Consider the following 27,806-nt stretch of genomic DNA (forward strand, 5'->3'; position numbering starts at 1 on the left):
TACCCCAGGAAAACTAGATATGATGAGGCCCACAACTTGTGCCACCTCACGAATCGACACTCTTTTACATGACAGAATTTGAGTTACAACTGTCTTCACACTTGTTTGCCTTGTCTAAAGTAGGTGATACTGTCACATGGATTGAGTTCAAAACAAACCCCAGAAATACTAGAATTTTTGTGGGTATGAAAACTGATTTTTTAGGGTGAAGAACAAAACCGAGATTGCCCAGCAATGTTGTGCCAATAACATTAGAGGCACATTCCGTAAATCCACAGATGCCATATAACAATTTGGTTACATTAAGCTAAGAGCAGTCCAAATTGAATACATCTTAAAATGCCTACACACCACATTTTTATTTAAACTTTTCAGATTCAGGATTAATCTATGTGACCCATCATCTTTGGGCCGGAGAAATATGGGGGAGATAAAATCACTCTGCGCCGAAACAAACTCAACAATAACTTCTTTGGCCAATAAATGTTGAATTTCTTTTGAATTTCTATTTTTCTCTGTTGAAACATGTCTGATGCGGCGGAGAAGTGAACTCAATTTTCTCCCCAGCAACTGTGCGCAAGACTTCTGCGTCAGAATTTTTTTTGCGCCATTCGCACAGTCTACGTGACAACTGGCCAGCTTTGAACGAAGCCGCATCTTCAATATAAAATAATGTATCACCTTAGACATATTCTCGGCTAAATTGCTTACCTGTAAAGTTTTAAAAATCAATTCATCTGCTGTATTTACTGCCACTGATATTCCCTGATTTCCCCTCTTTTGTGAGTTTCTCTTCAACTTGGGGAATGATTTTGGCGGGTACTGCTTCCAGTAGCGGCCTTTAAACAAAAAGTTTTCTCCTCGTCGTTGTCTGTTATCCGAGACAGCATTGTTGTTATTCGAGAAGCGGCCTGCTTTCCCTTGGTTATGTCGTTCAGGGAAAGTGGTTTTACTTATCTTGTTCGAGGCCCGAATGTCTTTTCATCGTGATTACAGATTATCGCCAAACAATAGCAACGTTACCAGGACGTCCGAGGCACATAAACTGCTCTAGTGTTTGTGCAAAGTGAGTATGGCGTCACGACGCCGCAACGATAGCTCACCCGACGTGTGGCCTAGCACTGCCAACGCATCTGTATTTAGTTTTACTAGCTTATCAAGCTCCGGCAGTTTTTTCTGCCTCAATTGCACTTGCGTTTCTGTGGACAGAGGCAAAATACCCCGACTTTTGCATTGACTTTTGTATTGACGAGGCGCGAAGGTCCTGTTGTCTGGTTTGTTTTCAAGTTTGTCCCAAATCTCCGTGTTAACATGAGGAACAATCAGCCTGTCGCAGTTTCCTGGTCGACTGTATTTTCCATCTTTTAGCTGACCAACGTTTGATGATAATGTCAGCAAGTTGCTGATTAATATTCGGACCAATGTCTTCGTCTTGATCAAAATCTTGAGAGATTTCGGTCAGCAAAGCGTCATCCTCGTGTCGAGCATCTGAGACGCTTGTTTTACCCTCTGTGGCCGTGTCGACCTGGGGTTCTGTCGTTTTAAGGAGCGTTTCGCCGTCACTGAGATCGCTTTCAGCATCCTTTCCATGTTCCGTTCAGCTTTTGCGTCGTTTCTTTACCGGTTCCTCTGCTTCAGACGGGTCATCCCGCCTTATTCGCTTAAACGATTTCTCCATGGACAACATGGATGCGGACATGCTCGTTAGAATTTGGCTTAAATTCTTTAACACTTTTGGCATCTCTTCCTCGTTGTCTCGATCGCCATGGTCATCCAACAAAGCCGTTTCATTTGCGTCAGAAGGCAGGATTTCATCCAAATCCAAGTTTCTCACCATGCTTGTAAAATTTCGACAGACAAAAACTACGCGGGCAACTGAACACTTCATTTACTTGCGCATATCTCACATGACTCCTTAGTGACGTAGTCCTATGACGAAATAGAATTATATTTTACTTCACGAATTTAAAAAGGTAAAGGAAAGGAAAGGGGATGAACTTTATTTATGTGTCTAGTCGTTCTAGCGCAGGAGCACATAATCTGGAACATTTTGAACTGAAATCAACAATTAACGCAAATCAACTCAAACACTGGAGGGAGTGGAAAAACTGTTATAGGGAAGAACGGAAACACTTTTGGCGTAAACTTGAACTCTTCTTATATTTCCATCTTTTATATTCAAGGCCTCTGACTGTTGTTGTCGTAGTTCGAGCTAGGATGGCCCGATGGATTCAACACACACAAAGAGTGTTTTAGCTCGTCATGCAATCTTTACTCCCAACGTCTGCGTAAGAGGCTTCAGATAAAGTCGGTAGTGTGTACGCGTAAATCAGGACATGGACTGTGACAGTTGTTCTCTTGGTCGAGTGCTGTTTACAGACGGACCCGTGCGACACTGAGGCGAACAAAAAGTTGTATCAATAGCAACAAAACATTAATTTTGCTATTAGATAAAGAGACCCCCGTCCAAACATCACAGTGGCGTCTGTTCCGAAGATATGTAAATGATTGGCAGGGCACATGACGTCATGTGCACGGGATGCGCAATGAGTAAATATTTGTGCATTCTTCGTGGGAAAATAACGCTTGCAGATCGGGTCGAGATAGTTTTGGTCTCGCTTTGCGTGATGTTCAATATATATTCGCGCTTCCAGTTATTTTTGTGTGGTATCGGGTCAAAAAAAAACAATGTTGAAATCAGCATCTCCCACTGAAGTCCTTCAAATTTCTCATAAACAAACATAAAGATGGTGACCCACGAAGGATTTCATTAATTACTTTCGTGTCTTACCTCTAATAAATACAACATACAAACGTTTTTCAATTTTAACTAAAACCTTGAGCTATTGATCGTCGTTTTGAGAAGCCAAAAAAATCCACTTCAGCGCTATAGTTGATAATTATGACGCGAAACATGTTTTTCATCATTCTGTAGTCGGACTTCAGTTCATGACGTCGTCAACCCGTCGCCATTTCGTTGCTCTGTGCCTTTTTCACAGCGTTTTGTGCCTAGTCCGCAACCTTCAGTCCTCATTTTATACCCAGTCCGCTGTCTGCTGTCTGCTGTCCGCGTTTAATACGGACTGTAAAAATAGATAACTGCGGGACCTCGGGAGCAGGTTTTTAAGTTCCAGATTTTAGTGGCCGGGCATTCTATAGTCTAGTCCAAGCTGTTGTGATCGGAAACTGTCTTAAAGAAGGTAAGAAAGTTAATTGCTGTATTTCAAGTGAGAGATCAGTCTGCTGGAAGGTGTTGTATTGTTAAATCTGGTATCAGAAGGTTCCCCACAAGGTGATTCGGAATAATTTCCGCACAGGTCCGTACTTCATTATGCATACAGGGCAAATGAATTATGCATTCACACTATTGTTTTTCTGCAAATAATATTATGCTCATGCGCAAATGAAACCACGCTCTTGTGAGAAAATGGCAGATCGGTTCCGCGATCAGTCAAAGAATGCTTTGACACCTTTAGTTGATCAAAAAAACAGCGAGAATACTAAGAAAGGAACAAGAGTTGCACTCAACGTTTTTCGAGAGTATCTCAAGGAAAAAAAGGTAGACGACGCAAAGGACAAGTTGGCGAGTGCATATGTCCTTTGAGATTTTATGCTGAAGCCAGAATTCAATACGATTATCTGCACAAAACTGAAATATCTATCAACAACCAACACTTCTCCTTAAATTCCCTTTCATGGGAAAATGAACCTTGAGCTCAAGCAATTCCTGGTACTCGCTTAGATCTGATGGAAGATTTGTTACCTGTACCATACATTAATTAGGAGAAACCATCGTAGGTGATTCCTGCTCCACTAAGCATAGCACCTCTCATTTTCTGCAAATGCATCTTAACAACCAAATTGTTGCATATCGAAGTGTTCCTGGAGGAAAAACTTGTTTCCTTACTTTGGCAAATTTCCAGGCAGTCACATTCTGTTTCTAAGGTCAAGTGTGCATTGCCACCATATGAACTTCACTTTACGAAATAGTTTTCTTTAGGATTATGAAATCCAAAATATGTCATATGTAAATGTTAACATAAATCTTGTTGCTGTTGTTGTTACTCAAAAGAAAAGACAAGATTGTAAAGGATTTCTAATTAAATCAAAGATTTGTTAGGTACCAAAGGGAGTCATACACGGAAACGTCATCTGACAACATCTCAAATCTATGCCCGCCAAGCTCACAGCCTTGTTCTACGAATATATCAGTACACTAGTTTGATTTTGGGTTAGTAAATAAAACAGTGTGGTAAAGTGTTATATCTTTTCACTGGGGTTTCTTCAACAAATGTGCAGAGTACTAGGCGAGAATGACTGTGGTGCTCATAAAAAATCCCGTCTTGCGCAGTTCCATATCGAAAAAAACAAGTATCAAAAAGATTTTCTTGTCACAGTCAAAAATGTGCAGGAATGGCGCAGTTGTGAGAGCACTCGCTTCCCACTAATGTGGCCTGGGTTCGATTCCTTGACTCGACGTCATATGTGGCTGTCTATGAGAGAAAAGTGCTTTAAATTTTTAAGATGAGAGTGAGGATCACTTTACCCCTTCGTCTATAACCGGCGCTTCAAATTTATTTTGTTTGTTTCATTCAATATCATCTTAACTTCCAAATTGTGACTTGCAGACTCGTACCAGTGACATGCTGGTCTCCCTTTGAACACAGAAGAGGCTGAGACTAGATAGAGTCACATGCCAGAGCCACCCATTAGTACTGATAGGAGTTGAAGTGTTGGCTATTTACAAACTTTTCTTTAAGCAGATTGCATTACCTGTGTGCAACTGTTATCTTAAAAGGAAATCATTAACCACTTAAAAATGAAATTACTACTTTCGTTATAAAGTAAAAAAATTTTAAAAGAATGAAACTTAAGTTAGACCAATATAGTTCAAGGTAGTTACCCAATTTAGTTGAAGGTGGCATCCAAGAAGTAAAGCTTCAAATGTTTCAGTACAAGATTTTACAGAACATATTACCCACTCAAGCGAGCTTATACCGAGATGGCATAAAAAACAGTGATCGCTCCACCCTTTGCAAAAGCGACAAGCAAATATTAGACCACCTCTTAGTCTCTCATAGCCTTAGTCTTGATGGTATGAAAAAACACGAGAACAGGTCTTGTTAAATTCAAGTAAACTCTTATACAGATGTCACGTTAGGTCGACTGATGGGCAAACACTAAATCACTTTATTCTTGCTTCAAAATATTATATTTTTTGTGCTGGTGCATGGGCCGGAGGATGAGCTTTGTTTCCAGACTTTCCTTTTGCGGCTGCATGAAAGACTCATCATTCTAAAAGAGATCGCTCCTGCTAAAAAACTCCTTAAGAATGTTTTTTCGGGAGTGGACTTTTCAAGGACTTTCTTTCTCTGTTCTCTTTCTCTTTCTCTTTCTCTTCCGGTAGCATTGTAACACGCAAATACACTCAGAGAAGAGATGTAATCTGCAGATTGTAATCTTGCGTCTGTAAACAGCATTTTTTACAATGACTGCAAAATTCTCGAGAGCTTATTGGCTAATTTTTTATGGTCAATAAGCGGACAGACACATAAATTTATAATTTATGCGTTTCCAAGAACTTAATTTATGCAAAATTTTGTGAAACTTCGATCTGTCACTTTTTAACCAATAGAAAGTCTCTTTTTTTTTCATTAGCCAATAAGGGAGCGAGGCAACTTATGAATTTGGGTGCGTCAGATTGAATAAAATTGAATTTTCTTGCATTTTTGTCTAGCGTTCTTCTCGTGCTTTGACCTTATTTTAACCCCTCTGTCTTTTTGTTACTGTAAAAAACAAATTGATGTCAGTTTTTCATGCGTCTGTCCTGTTATTGACAATAAATTTCGTCAAATTTGTTAAATGGGTACTTCATGTTATTCTTGTCATTGTTGTATATTTGTGTCAATTAAACAATTTTTTTTTAAAAATAGTGCGAGCACCAAAATGAGTAACCAGTATGAATATCAAATGGGAGATAACAAGAATTATTTTGCAATAAAATGCAAGGCTAGTTCCCCAGTGCTTGATGGTAAAGGCAATCAAAATGGCCTGAAAGCTTTAACAACTACTTGTGTTTTTGGATTTTATTCCAAGGTAGGTTTCTCATTAGATATTTCATTTTGGCTAACAAACGCAAGTACCAAGAGAATTGCAGGAAAGCGACCTCGGTTTGCTCTCATTAAGAATGACCTATGACCATGGACATATTACAACCATGATCGGCATTACAATCTTCACCATTACAACGACCGTGACTACCACGATTGTCGTGAGCACTGGGAACAACGTGGCTACCATGACTACTGGGACCACCGTAAACATCTGGAGTACCATGGGCACTATGCATGATGATCATCCAGAGCCACAATGAATGCGGACGAGTGACCACCACAACCACAATGGTGACCGTAATCTTTCGGTTAGGACGATGACCCTGGCCACTAAGGACTACTCCGACAATCCGCGGAACCACCTTCTCTTTGCTTGGATACTTCATGTTAGCAAAAAAAGTAAATCAAAGATTAGTTAGCAATCTTAATGTAATTTCTTCAGGCAAAGAATCCTCTAGTAAGTTCTTGGCGTCAAAGATTTGACTTCTTTATTTTAGAATATACCTCGTAATAGTTCTTGGAGAGAATACAATTATTTGCTGTTGAGTAACCAGATTTAATTTTAATACATCTAATTGATAGACAGAGAGAGACTTTCATAACTTAATCTTAGGTCTTCCGTTTTAATAAACTTCAATAGCAAATGTTACTTAAACTTTTAGCCCACGACTAGAAGCATAAAACTTCATTGTATTTGTGCAACGCCGCTTTACCAGACCGAAATATTTTTAGACCTTTCCAGCTAATATAATCATAAGTCTTGCGGGAGAAATCATTACCCATCGGATTAAGAATCTTATTTAAGAACCAAGCTTTTATTTGAGAACTTGTCTAAAGAAAGCTTGATTTGTGAAAATGGTGTTACATGGATTAAGAAAATAAAGTTTTGCAAAAATTTTAGCCGAATGCGTTCGGCAATTAAGAAATTCTTTATCATAAAACAAATAAAGAAGCCTCGCCTGTTATGTGTTTTGAGAAATAGGGAATACACTCGTGGACTACATCTCGCGTTTCCCCTACATTTCTTTCGTGCTCTATCCGCCTCCTGCGTGCTTTACAACAGAACAGGTCACATGCGAGGCCTCTTCATTTGTTAATTATGATAGCCTTATACCTCTCTAGGAGGGGCAATTTCTTGACTTTGCTTGCTCTGGGGCCCCATCTATCAGAGGGAAATTGAAATATTTGGCTGAGCCCTTTGCAAAGTCCCCCCCCCCCCCTTGACCGGGGCCCCTCTAGATGATGGTCGTTGATAGGTGCATTAGCGTTAAACTTTAGCATCAAATTGTATTCTAAATCGTTTCTTAATGTTCTTATTTTGTTTTTCAAAAGCAAGGGAAATTTCAGCCTCATGCCATGATCATTTGCACTCGATGATGTCAAACGCTGAGACCCGTCTGTAAAAAGTCATGACTTTGTACACCGTCCGTACAATAGCAACAGCGATCAGTTTCTTTGAGGATAACATATTTTTCCCTAGCTCGATATCTGCTTCTTTCTAAATTAGATATTTGCTACTGTAAATACTGAGAATAGCGTGAATAAATAAATTAAATTGAATCGAGATAAATGCAAATCCGAAACACAAGACGACTTGATCAAGCAAAATAGGCCATTTCCGAGTTCATGTTCGCCTCTTCTTCAAAGCGAGTCTAAGTGCGAAGTTTTTCTTATGAAAATTAGTTTTCATTCATGTGCAAAGTAGAACTAATTACCATCACAAAAACTTCGCACTTAGACTCGCTTTGAAGAGGAGGAAAACGTGAACTCGGAAATGGCCTATTGTATTGCTCTCTTGCGTCCCCTCACCAGTCTACGTCTTCCCTCATGGACAGAGTTGCAAACATGACATCCTCTCCGTTCTCTCAAGTCCGCTGGTCAAAATGGCATGACCATTGCGAAGAGAAGGAGTGAACTGAAGGTCCGAGCTGTTGTGAGCGAAAGCTATATACCAGAAGGTAAGAAAGTTTGTTACTGCATTTTAAGTGAGAGATCGGTCTCTTCGAAGGTGTTGTATTGTTAAATCTTTGTTTGCCTGCTTCTTCCTTCTCGGAAATGATCCTGGCCGTGTCTAGATATCTGGCAGCCGGACATATTGATCGGGCGCAACTCTTTTTATAGAACGTGTAATAATCGAGTATCAGTTTACTGTGTTCTTTTCTTGCGTTGTGTTCGTTCGGGCGTAACTCCTTCGAGTAATAATTGAGTTTTACTGTGGTCTTGCGTTGTTTGCGGTATTAGGGGTTGTGTTTTGTAGGACGCAAACCGTATCGAAAGGATAAAAATAGGCGGTCAGTATAAAATAAGGACCGCGGACTGCGGACTGCGGACTGCGGACTGCGGACCGGGTATAAAATGAGGACCAGGTATAAAACTCGGTCTGCGTACAATAATAGCACAATATTCGCCCAATGATTTTTCTGTATACATGAATCTAACAAGACCTGACCAAAATTGTCGTCAGTTTGTAAGGGCTTGTTATAAAACCTATTGAACATTGAGGCGTTAGCCCAGCCAGCCGCTTGCAAAATGGTTGCAATATCCGCATTAAGCCGTTTTGCTGCCGACGATGAGGCTGCTTTTGTGCTGTGTCCAGTAAACTTCTCAATACCAGACTGCTTTAATATGTGTACCTCTTTAAGCCACCTAGATAGTGTACCTGTGGCGACTGCCCTATGTGGCGTTTGGTAACTAATTAGCAACTGAGTGTTACATGTACCTCCATGTTAGTTTATTGTTCGTTCAAGGTATTCTTTTAGTACTTTGATAGGGCAGAATTTTTCATTAGGAATGAATGATTTAATCACCAATGGACTTTGGTGGTTTCCAGGTCTAAATGTCTTTAGCAATTTTGTGAAGCAAAACATGCACTCTTTGTGCCCAAGTTTAAGGTAATCAATAGATAATGCTTTCAATGTTTGACATCTTTGGGCTGAGATCAGAGCCAAAAGCATAGTAAGTCATTAATCATGACAGCCACAAGCCCACGTTTTGACCCTCAAAATGGGTAACATATATGTGTGTCTACCTCTCGCATAGATGTGAGTCAGTTGTAAGGAAATTCCACCACAGAGGAGACCTATGCCTCTAATTACTAAAGGATGTTTCAAAACTGCTTTGACTTTTATGAACAAGGAAAAAATATTTGGCTTTACTATGTTAGGTGTCGGTCATTTCGGAAAACGACAAAAACCAGCTCATCTTTTTTCGCATTTTCTCCCAAAGTATTCTTTTTCCCGTAACTGAATTTGCAACAGAGATTATGCGGTTATTATTGTTCTTAAATATTAGAAAACTAACTAGGGGAAAGTCATATTTTGACAATATGTGATAAACGAGTTTTATGGAAATTGTAAAAAAATCCAAATAAAGTCATTTTTACACTTACTTTTTTCGCACTCAAAATGTTCTCAAGCAAGCCGTCAAACTCTCAAAGTACTTATTATTATCTTGTCTGTACGCTAAATATGACTATTGAGGTTTTAAATTGGCAACTATGATGAAATAGAAATTAACGTTAAGCATATCGCGTAATTCCTGGCAATTTTTAACACTTTAGCTGTGACATCTTCGCTCCCTTTTTCGTGACCAAATCGATGGATTTCCCTTGCTGCCAAGTCAAATTAACATTTTCTTTCATCCAACATCACCTCAAGAAAAATAAAACCATAGGTAATGATGAATTTTTCCGCATCATGTTGACTTAACAGAACACTATTGACAAGAATAAAAGCTTGAGACAGTCTCTTCCGAAATGAAGTTTATCCAGCGAGTTACATGAATGTACTACGTTCACCATGCCAAGTAAACGTATGCTGCCTATGACCATCCCGAATAAAGTATAACTAAAATCGAGGGCAAAAATCGAGGGGAGATTTGTAATATGTCGTTGAAAAGCCGAGAAAATTCTTCGCGGAACGGAAATGAGTGGGGACAGACTGCTGACTGGATGTTTACAGCTCTATCCCACGAACGTCGATGCAAAATTAAAGTAGTAGAGCTAAAAATAATAAATGAAATTAAAAAATTAAATGGATATGATGAAATCACAGTCAGGACAAAAATATAATGACATTAGTTTGGTTATACATTGATTGTGATTGTGGCTTTATTAACTAATGCCTTTATATTGCTATCAAATCGTTTGAAATAGAATAGCAGACATGAATGCACACAATGTACAGATTATTATTCTTATTCTTATTATTATTTAATCACTTTTTGCCCAAAGGGGAGGGTTATGTTTCCAAATGTGCTGTCGGAAGTAGAGTAGGAATGTCAAAGTTAAAAAATCTGATTTGCATAACATGCTCATCATAGCTCAGCTCGGTTGAGACGACATTTTCTGAAAAAAAAAAACGTTTTCACAAGAAAGTTGCGTTTTCAGGCTGAAACGAACGTTTCCCACAAATTTCTAATGTTACTTAGATTTTAACCAAATAATAATCTTAAAATGATTATCCATTTACGGTTTTTGCTTAAAATGGAAAGTGGTTGGTTTCCAAGCTTGAAAGGGGAGGTTCGGGAATGCAGGTGAAACGTTGTAAAACTAAGTGAATGTGACAGGGATATTACATATCACTTGCAAACCGATGGACTATGCAAGAGCCGGACAGAAATCCGTGATTCTTTGCTGTGCAGGTGAATAAATGAAACAATTCGCGTGCCAAGTATCAAATTCACTTGTGAATAACAATTGCACAGTTGTTGTTGGGGTAACGAACCGTACTTATTTCATATGCTATTGTTTAATTCTCCTTCCATCCTCAGGCAGGAAATCCATGCTTCCGGTTGAGTCTGTCGTTGCATGTCCAGTCTACGCGTCCGCGTGACAAACTTCATGGCTACTCGACCAATTCTTTAAGACGGTGCCAACTATTGTTATTACGCATACGTTCTGCGCATCTCGAAATACTCGGGTTTCCTATCGGTGATGCTTACTAATACAAGGATATTTTGCGCGGTTTAAAACTATCCAGAGAAAGCAGATCTTAGTAAGTACTCTTAGTATCCAAAAAGAAAATTGGGGGTAACCACGCATTTTTGAGAGATAACTAACCTTCAATTTGAGAAAGAACGCCATACATTGCTTTGTATTTTAATGTTGTTTACAAATATTATTCACGAATTATCTTTGGAAAATGCGTGGTTACCCCCAATTTTCTTTTTGGATTGCAATAACACTTGTTAAGATCTACATTTCCAGCGTAATCATAAACCAGGCAAAAACATCTTTGAATTAGTAGGCACCGTCCTTTAAAACGTTTAATTTTAGCCCAACGCTTTATTTATGATCAGAGGCTTGTATTTTCTTAGTGAATTGATCGTGATGGATTCATTTTATTTCCTCGTTGGACCACATAGATGGATTTCAGTGCACCACAATGCCACGCGTGTTATATTCGTGATGTGTATGCGGCTTGAATGCACCATTATCTGGATCTGTTGTTTAACATATCTGTAACGTCCCACAGCCGTTGCTTTCGATGGGAGAGGACCGATATTTAGAGCCTGTGCTAAATTTGGTCTAGAAAATGGAACAAACGAAGGGGAAACGAAAACGATTAAAATGTACAAATTACAAAAACTTGCACGGTAGGCTTTTCCTTCAGTTGAATATTATCAAACTAAACGGACCTAAAGCTTCATAAATCGATGGCACTTTACTCACTCACTGAACCCATTGACGTCCAACCCATTGACGTCCAAACCGGCCTAAACCGGCCAGACTTCTACTCGTCAATGGGGAACCCCTGAGAGTCAATGGGTTACAGATAGGATACTTAAAATGTTGTTGGAGCTTAAACAATATCTCTAAACCATTTTGGAGCGAAACAATTTAAGTCTGAACTTGGTCAATTTTCAAATATTTCTAATTTTCATCAAATTTGTTTATCACCTGTGCCCAAACTATACTTTCCCCCAAACTAGTTTTCTAATATTTTGAGACTATAATAACTGTATTAGCTCTCCTGCAAACGTGGTGACCGGGAAAAGAACACTTTTCTAGAAAATGGGAAAAAAGTTGTGCTCGTTTTTGCGGTGTTTCAAAATGGCCGACAGGTAACATAATAGAGCAAGTATTTTCTCCTTTTCCCTAGAAGTCTGGCTCACATCTATCCGAGAAGTGGACACATGTATATTAACTATTTGATAGTAAATTTCCTGCTCAAAGCCTGTCATGATCAATGGCGGTTACCATGGCAACGATACATCAGCTGGCCCTAATATGACTGTTTTCGTTCATCCATCCAGACAACCTAAGTATACCCACACAGAAAATGAAGGGGATTTTAAAAATTTTGATTTGCAATTTTTCTTGACTTTCTCAGAGAACTGCTCTTAATCACTAACGGACTTTGGTGGTTTCCGGGTCTAGATGTTTTAAGCAATTTTGTGAAGTAAAAAATGCACTCTTTGTGCCCAAGTTTAAGGCAATCAGTAGATTATGCTTTCAATGTTTAAAATCTTTGGGCTGAGATCAGAGCCAAAAGCATAGTACGTTTCATAGTTAAGTTCTTAAGGGTGAGTCCTTAAACAAGAGGTAGAGTTTGAAAAAATCAAGGACGGTACGAACATCCAAAAATTTCTTGGTATTTCGGTAGGCTTGGTCTAGTTTCATAGACTCCTTTCATACGTCTAGGCACACTAGGATGGTCCCCAAAAGATATGTTGTTTGACATAGTAATTATAGCAGATAATGCACTCCGTGCCGTATTAAATCCACTATAACCTATACCTTCATCATATAATTCTCCTATAAAGTTTACACGTTCTGCGACAGTTGACGAAAATGGATTATTTTCCCTTTTCCTACAGTATAGCTTCCATTTTGATAAGGTGCCTTCATATTGCTTCCATGATATTGGTAACTGTTGAAGACGGAAAAGCCTCTGCTTTGGAGTTGTTTCCGGATAAGTGGCATATCAGTGGGAATAGTTTCCGGTGAATTGGGTTTTTCGTTTGGGTGACTGGGCAGATATAATGTCCTCTCGGTCGCCAGAAAACCACTGGTGCCTAGACGAGCATCTTCATTGCCACCGGCCACCATGTCTTGGTGGGCCACTTGGGTACAGCCACAATCCTGTCTGGTTATTCCTTCTGAATCTTCTGTAGCATTACAGCTGTAAGCTTATTATGCTAAATGGAGGAAAAGCATAAAACTAGTACATGTAGTTACTCCATGACAAATGAAAAGCGTTGACAGCAAAAGCTTCCGGGTCTGGATGATATGAAATATATGGCTTGACTTGATAATTAATGTGAGAGGCAAACAGATCAAGATTCGGGGTGAAACAAAGTTGTGCACACGGTTGCTGAAATAATGTTTTGTTATTCTGTGTTACGCCTAGATTTTCGAGATTCAGAGTCTGCCTCAATGTTCTCTTTCCCCGGAATTCAGGCAACAGTAAGCCATATATTGTTTGCAATACTCCAATCCCAAATAGTTTTAACTAAGAAATTCAACTTAGTTGAATGACTGGTGCCCATTTTATTAGCTATAACCTGAACTGTTGTGTTATCAACCAGGACTCTGACTTGTCTTCCTGATAAATAATAGCTGGCTATAAGCTTGTAAGCCAATAATTCAAGATAGTTGATATGGGTTTCCTTCTCTGTAGCTGTCCAGAGCCTCCCTGTAGAGAGGTCATTTACTGCGCACCCCCGGGATCCTTGTGTAGATGCATCAGTACGAGTGGTAATTTGTGGGTCAGGTCTGTCTATTTTATTGACTGCAGTATCTATACAGTCGACCCAGCACTGAAGTTCCTCTCTAGCAAATGGTGTCAAGCTCATGAAGGCATCACAATTCCCAGCATTTTGTCTAACGGCTTCAGATTTTTCATGTTCTGTAATGCGGAAATGGAGAGGGTCATACATTACCCCAGGAAAACTAGATATGATGAGGCCCACAACTTGTGCCACCTCACGAATGGACACTCTTACATGACAGTAGTTGAATTACAACTGTCTTCAACTTGTTTGCCTTGTCTAAAGTAAGTGATACTGTCATATGGATTGAGTTCAAAACAAACCCCAAAAATAGTAGAATTTGTGTAGATATGAAAACTGACTTTTTGGGTGAGGAACAAAACCGAGATTGTCCAACAATGTTATTGTATCAATAACATCAGCGGCACATTCCGTATAATATTGTCTCAATGAGGAAAACACTGGCTTCATCAGTTTAGCAAATTTTCGGGGGCGGAATGCCAAACCATTAGGAAGACATGTAAATTTATAAACAATGCCATTCCACAGAAATTTAACATATTTTTGATGTTCTGGTGACACCCGAACTGAGTAAATCCACATGGATTGAGTTCAGAACAAAACCGAGATTGCCCAGCAATGTTATTGTGCCAATAACATTAGAGGCACATTCCGTAAATCCACAGATGCCATATAACAATTTGGTTACATTAAGCTAAGAAGAGTCCATTGGCAATTGAAGACATCTTAAAATGCCTATATACCACATTTTTATTTAAACTTTTCAGATTCAGGATTAGTCTATGTGACCCATAAGCTTTGGGCCGGAGAAATATGGGGGAGATAAAATCACCCTACGCCGAAACATACTCAACAATAACTTCTTTGGCCAATAAATGTTGAATTTCTTGCGCAATAACACTATTTTTCTGCGTTGAAACGTTATTTGTCCTGAAACATGTCTGATGCGGCGGAGAAGTGAACTCAATTTTCTCCTCAGCAAATGAGCGCAAGACATCTGCATCAGAAGTTATTTTTGCGCCATTCGCACAGTCTACGTGACAACTGGCCAGCTTTGATCGAAGCCGCATCTTCAATAGAAAATAATGTATCACCTTCCGACATATTCTCGGCTAAATTGCTTACCTGTAAAGTTTTAAAAATCAATTCATCCGCTGTAGTTACTGCCACTGATTTCCCTGATTTCCCCTCTTTTGTGAGTTTGTCTTCAACTTGGGGAATGATTTTGGCGGGTACTGCTTCCAGTAGCGGCCTTTAAACAAAAAATTTTGTCCTCGTCGTTGTCTGTTATCCAAGACAGCATTGTTGTTATTCGAGAAGCGGCCTGCTTTCCCTTGGTTATGTCGTTCAGGGAAAGTGGTTTTACTTATCTTGCTCGAGGCCCGAATGTCTTTTCATCGTGATTACAGATTATTGCCAAACAATAGCAACGTTACCGGGACGTGCGAGGCACATAAACTGCTGTAGTGTTCGTGCAAAGTGAGTATGGCGTCACGACGCACAACGATAGCTCACACGACGTGTGGCCTAGCAGTGCCAACGCATCTGTATTTAGTTTTACTAGCTTATCAAGCTCCGGCAATTTTTTCTGCCTCAATTGCACTTGCGTTTCTGTGGACAGAGGCAAAATACCCCGACTTTTGCATTGACTTTTGTATTGACGAGGCGCGAAGGTCCTGTTGTCTGGTTTGTTGTCAAGTTTGTCCCAAATCTCCGTGTTAACATGAGCCTTTCCTGCCTGTCGCAGTTTCCTGGTCGACTATATTTTCCATCTTTTCTTTCAGTTTTGGTTCGCTAAGTTTAGCTGACCAACGTTTGATGATAATGTCAGCAAGTTGCTGAGTAATATTTGGACCAATGTTCTCGTCGTGATCGAAATCTTGGCAGAGGTCGGTCAGCAAAGCGTCAAACTCGTGTCGAGCAACGGAGACGCTAATTTCACCCTCTGTGGCCGTGTCGACCTGGGGTTCTGTCGTTTTAAGGAGCGTTTCGCCGTCACTGAGATCGCTTTCAGCATCTTTTCCATGTTCCGTTCAGCTTTTGCGTCGTTTCTTTACCGGTTCCTCTGCTTCAGACGGGTCATCCCGCCTTATTCGCTTAAACGATTTCTCCATGGACAACATGGATGCGGACATGCTCGTTAGAATTTGGCTTAAATTCTTTAACACTTTTGGCATCTCTTCCTCGTTGTCTCGATCGCTATGGTCATCCAACAAAGCCGTTTCATCTGCGTCAGAAGGCAGGATTTCATCCAAATCCAAGTTTCTCACCATGCTTGTAAAATTTCGACCGACACTCAAAAACTACGCGGGAAACTGAACACTCGATCTGCTTGCACATATCTCACATGACTCCTTAGTGACGTAGTCCTATGACAAAATAGAATTATATTTTACTTCACGAATTTAAAAAGGAAAAGGAAAGGAAAGGGGATGAACTTTATTTAAGTGTCTAGTCGTTCTAACGCAGGAGCACTAATCCGGGACATTTTGAACTGAAATCAACAATTAACGCAAATCAAGTCAAACACTGGAGGGAGTGGAAAAATTGTTATGGGGAAGAACGGAAACACTTTTGGCGTAAACTTGAACTCTTCTTATATTTCCATCTTTTATATTCAAGGCCTCTGACTGTTGTTGTCGTAGTTCGAGCTAGGATGCCCCGATGGATTCAACACACACGAAGAGAGTTTTGGCTCGTCTTGCAATCTTTACTCCCAAAGTCTGCGTAAGAGGCTTCAGATAAAGTCGGTAGTGTGTACGCGTAAATCAGGACATGGACTGTGACAGTTGTTCTCTTGGTCGAGTGCTGTTTACAGACGCACCTGTGCGACACTGAGGCGAACAAAAAGTTGTATCAATAGCAACAAAACATTAATTTAGCTATTAGATAAAGAGACCCCCGTCCAAACATCACAGTGGTATCTGTTCCGAAGATATGTAAATGATTGGCAGGGCACATGACGTCATGTGCACTGGATGCGCAATGAGTAAATATTGTTACATTTTTCGTGGGAAAATAACGCTTGCAGATCGGGTCGAGATAGTTTTGGTCTCGCTTTGCGTGATGTTTAATATATATCCACGCTTCCAGTTATAAAACAATGTTGAAATGAGCATCTCCCACTGAAGTCCTTCAAATGTCTCATAAACAAACAAAGCTGGTTACCCGGGAAGGATTCCATTAATCACTTTCGTGTCTTACCTCTGATAAATACAACATACAAACGTTTTCCAATTTCAACTAAAACCCTGAGCTATTGATCGTCGTTTTGAGAAGCCAAAAAAAATCCACTTTAACGTTGTAGTTGATAATTATGACGCGAAACATTTTTTTCATCATTCTGCAGTCGGACTTCAGTTCATGTCGTCGTGAACCCGTCGCCATTTCGTTGCTCTGTGCCTTTTTCAGAGTGCTTTTTACTCAGTCCCCGTTTTGTGCCTAGTCCGCAACCTTCAGTCCGCATTTTATACCCAGTCTGTGTTTTATACCCGGTCCGCAGACCGGGTCCGCAGTCCGCTGTCTGCTGTCTGCTGTCCGCGTTTAATACGGACTGTAAAAAATAGATAACTGCAGAACCTCGGGAGCAGGTTTTTAATTTCCAGATTTTTGTTGTCAAGCTGTTGTGATCGGAAACTCTCTTAAAGAAGGTAAGAAAGTTAATTGCTGTATTTTAAGTGAGAGATCAGTCTGCTGGAAGGTGTTGTATTGTTAAATCTGGTATCAGAAGGTTTCGCCCACAAGGCGTTTCGGAATAATTTCCGCACAGGTCCGTACTTCATTATGCATACAGGACAAATTAATTATGCATTCACACTATTGTTTTTCTGCAAATAATATCATGCTCATGCGCAAATGAAACCACGCTCTTGTAAAAAAATGGCAGATCGGTTCCCCGAGCGGTCAGAGAATGCTTTGACACCTTTAGTTGATCAAAAAAACAGCGAGAGTACTTAGAAAGGAACAAAAGTTGCACTCAACGTTTTTCCAGAGTATCTCAAGGAAAAAAGGTAGACGACGCAAAGGTCAAATTGGCGAATGCAAATATGCTGAGGATATTTTTTGCTGAAGCTACAATCTTGCACAAAAAGTGTTGAGAATATTAAAAACAGGGGTTATTTGGCGCACTACGTCCTCAATATCGCACATTATTAGCGATACCCCTCCCCCCTACAACCAATGTTGATAAGCCCAGGTTCGACATGCTTTGTTTCGTCTAGCAACATTGATCAGGGGGGAGTCTAACAAAGGAATCATGGCGGACGGACGTGTTTTTCGCGCTCTATGATTCCTTAGTTGAGAAGAGTCATACCTGGCCATTTAAGTTCGCTCAAATGCAACCAGTGTTATCTTTTTAACATCAGTACAGCCGGTATTTAAAACAATTGTTGTTTGCGGCTTGTTCCCATGTCAAAACGCTCGGAACGTTCGTCAAGTTCAAGCTCCGCCGACAGTCCAACTCCGAAACGAAACAAACAGAAGAAGAGCGAAGAAATGGAAGCAAACAACGACACCGACTCACTCATCTCTATGGAAATACTCCTCGATAAATTAATCACCATCGAATCTCGCATGGAAGACAATTTCTCCAATCTACACACGCAGATCTCAGAACTTACGTGTGAATTCAAACACGACATCAATGTCGTCAAATCAACTCTGAATGAGCTAGAGAAGTCTGTGAATCAAGGGTGGGCAAGCATCGAGGACCTACAGCAAGAGTCCAAAGCTCTCAAAGATTCAAAAAGCTCTCACCAAAAAATGATGGACGAGCAGACTGAGGAAATTCAAGGCCTGAAAGCCGATCTGAAAAAGCTCCAAGCCGAGAACGAGAAGCTTAAACCGGCTTTGAAAGAAGCCCAGGAGAACCTCGTCGCTCTTGAGAACTATACAAGACGAGAAAACTTGCGTTTTATGAATATCCCAGAAAGTCGAGGCGAAACCTGTCAGGATATCATTTATGATGTTCTAGAAATTGATCTCAAAATAAACGTCGACGATATCCGTTTCCATGCAGTTCACCGTGTCGGCAAACCTCAAAACAATGGAGCTACTCCTGCTTGCCCTCGCCCGATCATCGCAAGATTTGTCGTGAGAGAAGACAGGGATACTGTTTTCAATGCCAAAAGCCGGCTCAAGTCCACATCCAGACACAGTAAAGCCTATATTACACAAAACTTTGCACGAGAAATCCAGAAAGAAAGGAAAGTCCTTATTCAATCCATGTTCGCTGCTAGAGAAGCTGGTCGCGTCGCGAAGGTAGTCAATAAATCTCTCTTTATTGATATCAATGTTTTTAACATCTCGAATATTCCAGTTGAGTATCAAGTAGCTCCTACCTAATTTTCTGTCTTATTTACACATTCAAAGACGACAAGATGCGAGCTAAATCGTGCCGGGTCAATGGCTCTATCTCATCGAGCTAAGTATCCAAATTTCCTTTTCGTTCATGTTTTTATATAAGCGCTGTGTAGTTGCAGTCTTCAAGTTTATTATGCTACCTTTTCTTTTTTTCATATGTTACACCAATCCGCTTCAGTTGAAACAACCGCCTTCTTTGTCTGCTCGTTCACTTTTTCGCAACCGCCCATCAGCGAAAGATTCAAATTATTTTCTGTCCCAATTTGTCGTGAATCAACAATTCTGTCGGAAGAAATCCGTGTTTACTTATTACTACTCCGCCTGGCTTGTGTTTCTTTAAACTGCCAACAAAATGAACTGCGTCAATTCTGCCAATGCTTTTGACCTAAAATGCCAGTCATTAAATGTTAGAGGTCTTAATAAATCGATCAAACGCCGAACCGTTTTTCGATGGCTACACAAACAAAATCATCATATCATATTTTTGCAAGAATCATACTGCTCCAAAAATCTTAAACCCATCTGGGAAAACGAATGGGGTGGCAAAGCTTTCTTTAGCCACGGCACAAACCATAGTAAAGGTGTCATAACACTAATTAATCCCTCTGTTAATTTCAAAGTTGAATAAGAAATTTCAGACAAACAAGGCAGGTTCATTATTTTAAAATTGTCACTTGAAGAGAAAGTTATTGTTTTGGTCAACATTTACGCGCCTAACGATGTCGCTCAGCAAGTTTCCTTTTTCAAAAGACTAAACCAACAACTCGAGGAATTTGCGCACGATACAATTGTAATTGGGGGTTACTTCAATTGCGCACTCACTTCAAATGACAAAAAGGGCGGAAAACCTGTATCTAAAAAATCAGCTGTCATCCAAGAAATCAACACGCTTTGTGATTTGTATAACCTAAGTGATATATGGCGAAACCTGAACAATGGCAAGCAGTGTTACACATGGAGCACTAAATCATTTAAAATTCAATGCCGCTTAGATCTTTTCTTAGTTTCGCAGGAGTTACTTCAATTAGCAAAGAAATGCGACATCGTCTACGCACCCGAATCTGATCACTCCGCTGTGTCACTTGTTCTACAGTCCAATCGCCTAAACCAAAAAAGAGGACCGGGCTTCTGGAAATTTAATACAGCCTTACTGAAAGATGAAACATACGTAACAGCACTTAAGATAAACATTCCAATCTTTAAGGAGAAATATAACGAGGTTCATGATTTAGGTTTAAAATGGGACCTCATAAAAATGGAGATAAGAGGTTTCACGATCAAGTATTCTAAACGAAAAGCGAAAAAAAATCGAGATGAAGAAAAATTACTGCACAAAAAAGTAAATGACCTTCAAACCAGAGCAGAAAATAACCCGCACAACAGAAACATCTTACTAGAACTTCAACGAGCCAGATCACAGCTTGAAAAAATCATGTTGACCAAAAAGAAAGGTGCAATTCTGAGAAGCAAAGTGAGATGGCATGAAGAAGGAGAACGCAATACAAAGTATTTCTACAGCCTAGAAAAACGACATCATGATAGTAAAACAGTCTCAAAACTCAAAGTCGGGGAAAATCGTTACACGGAAGATCAATTCGAAATCTTAGAAGAAGAAAAAAAGTTTTATGAGTCGTTATACCGCTGCACCAATATTAATCCCGAAAAGTTCAAAAATTCGCCTTTTTTATCTCAGAAAATGTAACCGCTCTAAGTGAAGAAGAGAAGAGCTCTTGTGAGGGTTTGGTAAATGAAGAAGAATGCACAAATGCGCTCAAGGACTTCGACAATAACAAAACCCCGGGCACCGACGGTCTGCCAGCTGAATTCTACCGGTTCTTCTGGCCTGACATCTGTCATGACCTGCTAGCCAGCTACAACTTTGCTTCTCAGCATGGCATGCTTTCTATAAGCCAAAGACGAGGAATAATCTCCCTTATCCCCAAAAAATCCAAAGATAAAACTATTTTGGAAAATCTAAGGCCCATCTCACTTCTGAACGTCGACTACAAGATTCTCACTAAAGTTATTGCCAAAAGAATAGAAAAAGTCTTGCCAACATTAATAAACCCTGATCAAACGGGTTATGTTAAAGGCCGCTACATTGGTGAAAACGTAAGGCTAATCTACGACTTAATACATTACACAGATAAGCCAAATCAAAAAGGTATTGCCATTTTAATTCTTGGACTTCAAAAAGGCGTTTGATTCCATTGAATGGAACTATCTCTTACAAACACTTCAGTTCTTCAACTTCGGCCACGACATTCAAAATTGGATAAAAATTTTCTATAATAATGTTACTAGCTGTGTTCTCAATAACGGTCATGCCTCAACTTTTTCCTCCCTACAGCGGGGAGTCAGACAAGGTTGCCCGTTGTCTAGCGTCCTCTTCGTTCTCGGTATAGAACTCCTCTCTAGATCTATAAAAAATGATCCCACTATCAAAGGTATCCAAGTCAACAAGCAAGAGCTTAAAATAAGTCAATATGCCGACGACACAACAGTATTTGTCCGTGACCTCGACTCCGTTACGAGTCTATTGAAGGTGTGAAACGATTTCAAAGAGCACTCTGGCCTAGAAATAAACACAACTAAAACCGAAGCAATGTGGTTGGGCGAATGGAAAGACAGAACAGATGAACCTTTTGGTTTTAAGTGGCCAAAAGAACCTGTCAGTGCTCTTGGTGTCTTTTTTTCTCACAACCAAGAAAGTGCTAACAGACTGAACTTCGGTAAAAAAATACTTAACCTCCAAAAAACGCTGAACACTTGGCAACGGAGAAATTTAACTCTTTATGGAAAAATAAACATCGTTAAAACACTTGGGATATCTAAATTTATTTACTCAGCCTCCGTGCTCCCTGTTCCAGATCATTATATTCAAGAAATAAATAAGCTAATTTTCAACTTTATTTGGGCAGGGAAACCCCCTAGAATCAAAAGAAACACCATAATTGGAAAGAAAAAAGATGGCGGTTTGAAAATGTGCGATTTTAAGATCATGGAAAAAGCGCTCAAAATAGCTTGGATCGACAGAATTCAAGACGAGTCACAAGCTTCCTGGAAAATTATTCCTAACCAGTTCTTTCACAAAAATGGTGGTGTTGCCTTCCTAACAAAATGCAACTTCGCAACAAGTACACTAGACCTTGATGATAAACTTCCCATAGTTTATAAAAAGGTGTTAGATTATTGGTGCGAGTTCAAAATCTCAACGGGCAGCGATTCCAAATCAAATCCTAAAAACGAAATAGTATGGAATAATAGGAAAATTCTTGTAGGAAAAAAGCCTGTTTTTTACCAAACTTGGTATGACGCTGGCATTACCAAGATAAGCGACATATTAAACCAAAATCAAGATTTTTTGAAGTGGCACGAATTTGCCATAAAATGTAATTTGAATGTTCCTTTCACCACATACTATGGCCTAGTTAACGCAATCCCAAAAAAATGGAAAGCTAATCTTAGAAACCCTATTCCAAACGTCACACACGACACCACTGTAAACAGTCTAAAAACCAGTTCTATTTACTCCTCTCTTTTAAACACCGTCTTCGTTCCTCCCACTGCCGAAACGAAAATTCTACGCCACGGTTTCACAGAAAGTACCATCCAGAACGTTTATCTTATGCCATTTAAAGTCACAAATGAAGTTAAAATAATAATGTTTCAATATAAAGTGATTCATAACGTGCTTCCAACCCGCGCTACACTCTACCGAGACCGTATTTCAGAATGCAACTTATGCGATACGGAAGAAAAAACGCTGCATCACCTGCTAATAAACTGCACACTAACAGTCGATTTTTGGATCCTGTTTCAAGACTGGTGGTACCAAAAAAGAAATGAAACAATAACGTTATCCACAAGTCACATACTATATGGCTGGCATGATAGAACAAAGCATTGGCAAGTCCTAAATTATAGTCTACTGATAGCCAAATATCGCATTTTCTGCACAAGCCTTCGCGGAGATGTCTTAGATTTCCAAAATTTCCTACTGTTCATCGCAGGAAAACTTGAAATCCTAAAAGAGATCGCGACTGCAAAAAAAGAACTTCCGACATTTTATCGCACGTGGGCTTTTTTACTGTAATTTTATATGCTGTTGATGTTTAGGTTAATTTACGTTTAATTTCATATCTATTATTTAGCTCTATCCACTTATATATCTTTTTTTTTTCCAAAAAAGTAAAGTAGTAATTTTATAAAACAAAAAAACAAAGACTATTTAAAAGAAATGTAACAGTTTTGTAACTTGTATGTATACTTGTAATTTTTCTATAATAGAAAAGTGCATTGCAAATAAGCTAATCAGTGTGATTGCATTGTAATCTATGTATTGTAAGTAGTGTATGCATGTAAGTAAAGTATTAGTACTGTATGTAGTGTAAGTGATCGTCCCGTAAATAAATAAAAATAAAAATAAAATAAAAAAAAACATTGATCAGGGGGGGGGGGGGGGGGAAGGGGTGGGGGCAAAAGGAGAGTTTATTTTTCATACTCGTGATCGGAGTTTAGTCCAAAAGCAGAGTTTTCTCAACAATTTTGTCCAAGATTAGAGATTAAAATAATGGGGAGCTTTAAACCAAAGCTTCACTTGTCGGGATACGCTTTAAAAACTGTGCAATTCTTCAGCTTTTGGTTTAACAAATAGAATTATGCTGAGAAGGAAACCAATTGTTTTCTGCCATTACTCGACTCCTGCCCCATATAAAAAGGGGAGGGATGCTCGTCGAAAATTTTAAATTAAATTTCAAATGAGACAAATCTGGTCGTGGGCTAGGCTTTTTTTTTGACCCCTAAAAGAGACCATATTACAAGACAGTTAACTAAAAAATATGGTGGTTTTTAATGATGGCAAAGACATTATCATCTAATACTTTCACCTTCGTGAAGAAATATAAAAATGTACACATACCCTTTTATATTTCTTCGCGCGCAACCCCAAAGGAGACCATCACTGCTATATATGATTGCGTTTTGCCCAGAACACCCTAACTGAGACCAAAATCCGAAATTTACACCCCTAAGCGAGACGGCGAGCATCCCTCCCCTTTTTATATGGGAGAACGTAAAATGTTTTCTCCCTTAATGCTCTAGATACAGCTGGAAACGGGCATCACCAAACTGTCAATTGCCATTGTCAATAAGACGACTAATAAAAGCTCAGTTGGAGGAACCCATTGGATTTCCAATTCAATACGATTATCTGCATGCACAAAACTGAAATATCTATTAGCAACCAATACTTCTCCTTAAATTCTCTTTCACGGGCAAATGAACTTTGAGCTCAGACAATTCCTGGTACTCGCTTAGATCTAATGGAAGATTTGTTACCTGTACCATACATTAATTAGGAGAAACCATCGTAGGTGATTCCTGCTCCTGACCGAGCATGAGGGGTAGTAAAGGAGGCACTTTTGTTCGATGGAAGGCCTTGGAACCAACCAATTTTACATGCTTCAGCCCCGTGACCAATCCAACCGCAGCAAAAGCACCTGTTGGACAAATAAAAGAAAAAATCTGTACAATCAAGAGGGTGTGGTGGGGGAACTAGCTGAGAACGTCAGTGTTGTATTGCGAGAGTGAGAGAACAACCAAAACTTGCTAGCTGCTTAAATAGCCTGGTAACTCGATGGGAATATTCCGGAGGACTACTAAAACCCTAGAAAACACCTGATAACAAACCACAAAAACCCCTCAAATTAGAAGAATTCAAACGCAGACCAATAGAAAATACATTAATTTTACACTAGCTACGCGTTTCAGTTCAAATGAAATTGGTGTTTTCAATCACCATGGTATGAAGGTTTCAGTTTTCATACTCGTCCTCAAGGAAACTTCCAGAGCAATTTCTCTCAAATCTTGTACTGTAAAAAATCTCCATGCCGTTGAGAGTATCCCGAGTAAACGCTGACTTCAGCGTCTTGTTATCAATGTAAAGGGAGTAAATATTAAGCGAGTACACTGTTTATATTACTGGTTTCCTTAGTTGACAACCTGTTGTCGGCTGGGGAAACCCTTTAAAAGACCTGGTTAAAATATATTTATATTACTGGTTGCCGAATAAACTAATTAAGTATGGCGGTTGTTTTGGACACGAGACAAATACGTCATTGTCGTGGCTAGTAATAAATTTGCATCTATTGCGACAAAAATCGAATGTATTGGTCGCTTCGCGCATTTTCAGGGAGGCATAACATACAGCGATTGATCTTATTGAGATTGATAAGCACAGCTTTATTTTTCCTTTAGGTTAAGTGAAATTTTCTGTTTTGGAAATTAACGATTTTAAAAGGGCTGTATATACTTAACATAACAAGGTCGTTGTCATGAAATTTACACACAGTGCCAGCAATTGGATGATTACAAGACTGAAGAAAAAAAAAGTTTGCTTACTACAACACTGACTTGGAATTGCTGTTTGACATGGTTATCGGAAATATAGCACTTAGATGCACACCTTTTGTATTTGTTATCTTGTTACTTAAAGTTAATATCTTCTGTTAACTCTAAGTATTTAAGACGTTTTTTTTTCTTCTGCTAAATCTGATTATCTTTAAGAAATTTTCTCTTCTTCGCGTCACTAACTCCGTAATTTCTTAGAACACTTAACACAATTGTATGTACCGTGTTGATTGTCTTTTTATTAACTTCCTATTAATGAATGCGATGATGACGATATGACCATGGCTGTGGGCCATCGCTGGGCAGCTACATATAATTTCCATTTGGGACAAATACATCTGCCTAGGGAGAAACGGACGGTAAGGTACAAATCAGCAACTGAGCGGGAAACTGAACGAAACGATAGCACGATGAATACCATATGACACGTGATCGTTGTGTACAATATATATTAGGTCATTAACTTCTATTAACAAATTAATACACAAAATCGTTTTTTGTAAGTTAAAAGAAGATTAATTACTTGACTTTGACTGAGCTGTTTGTTGGACGTTGTTGATGGAAATAACTTCTTTTTCTTTTGCATTTTATTCTTAAGTAAAATCACAATCTGTTAATGATGTCAAGATCTTTTGGCCAAGCAGGAGATTTGAGGAGCCACGATAGAATGCATACTGGAGAGATACCTTATGAATGCAAACAATGTGGTAAATTTTTTAACCGAGCAGGAAGCTTAAAGATACATGAAAGAGTCCATACTGGAGAGAAGCCTTATGAATGCAAACAATGTGGCAAGTGTTTTAGCGTAGCAGGAACCTTAAAGATACGTGAAAGAGTCCATACTGGAGAGAGACCTTATGAATGCAAACAATGTGGTAAATCTTTTAGCGAAGCAGGAAAATTAAAGAGACATGAAAGAGTACATACTGGAGAGAAACCTTATGAATGCAAACAATGTGGTAAATGTTTTACCGAAGCAGGACATTTAAGAGCACATAAAAGAGTCCATACTGGAGAGAAGCCTTATAAATGCAAACAATGTGGTAACTGTTTTAGCCAAGCAGGAGATTTGAGGAGACACGAAAGAGTCCATACTGGAGAGAAACCTTATGAATGCAAACAATGTGGCAAGTGTTTTAGCGTAGCAGGAAACTTAAAGATACATGAAAGAGTCCATACTGGAGAGAAACCTTATGAATGCAAACAATGTGGTAAGTGTTTTAGCCAAGCAGGACAATTGAGGGGACACGAAAGAGTCCATACTGGAGAGAAGCCTTACAAATGCGAACAATGTGGTCAATTTTTTAGCCGAGCAGGAAGCTTAAAGATACATGAAAGAGTCTATACTGGAGAGAAGCCTTATGAATGCAAACAATGTGGCAAGTGTTTTAGCGTAGCAGGAAACTTAAAGATACATGAAAGAGTCCATACTGGAGAGAGACCTTATGAATGCAAACAATGTGGTAAATCTTTTAGCGAAGCAGGAAAATTAAAGAGACATGAAAGAGTACATACTGGAAAGAAACCTTATGAATGCAAACAATGTGGCAAGTGTTTTAGCGTAGCAGGAACCTTAAAGATACATGAAAGAGTCCATACTGGAGAGAGACCTTATGAATGCAAACAATGTGGTAAATCTTTTAGCGAAGCAGGAAAATTAAAGAGACATGAAAGAGTACATACTGGAGAGAAACCTTATGAATGCAAACAATGTGGTAAATCTTTTACCCAAGCAGGACATTTAAAGATACATGAAAGAGTACATACTGGAGAGAAACCTTATGAATGCAAACAATGTGGCAAGTATTTTAGCCAAGCAGGAGATTTAAGGAGACACGAAAGAGTGCATTCTGGGGAGAAACTCTATGAATGTAAAAAGTGTGGCAAGTGTTTTAGTCAAGCAGCAGATTTAAGGAAACATGAAAGAGTCCATGCTAGAGAGAAGCGTTACAAACGTAAGCCAAAAGGGAAGTTTTTTCGCAACAGAACAAGTGTTAGGAAACATGAAAAAGCAGTAGAAAGTTCTGCAAGTGCAAGTGAACACGAAGTAGAGATCCATCGCCCCTGCACTCGACAGGGTGAAAATTACAGCTGTTGGCTTTGCCAAGAGGAGTTGTGCAGCGAGGAGCTTCTTCTTGCACACTATCAGAATCATATGACGTCTGAGGTGCCATCAACTTAAAGTAG

General features: G+C 39.3%; 2 protein-coding genes across 2 annotated transcripts in view; both read left to right on the forward strand.

The window, feature by feature from the left end:
* Nucleotides 1–27,801, forward strand: part of LOC138040718 (zinc finger protein 791-like) — a 42,824-nt gene extending 15,023 nt beyond the window's left edge. Inside the window, exons 5-6 of the mRNA XM_068886394.1 lie at nt 854–869; nt 26,277–27,801. Coding sequence (XP_068742495.1) covers nt 854–869; nt 26,277–27,801 — 1,541 coding nt within the window. The remainder of the gene's footprint in view (nt 1–853; nt 870–26,276) is intronic.
* The window catches only part of LOC138043712 (zinc finger protein 420-like), a 65,549-nt gene that overhangs the window by 3,450 nt on the left and 34,293 nt on the right, over nt 1–27,806 (forward strand). The gene's annotated exons all lie outside the window — the stretch shown is intronic.

The sequence above is a fragment of the Montipora capricornis genome, chromosome 3 (assembly GCF_036669925.1).
Source record: "Montipora capricornis isolate CH-2021 chromosome 3, ASM3666992v2, whole genome shotgun sequence".
NCBI classification, from domain to species: Eukaryota; Metazoa; Cnidaria; class Anthozoa; order Scleractinia; family Acroporidae; genus Montipora; species Montipora capricornis.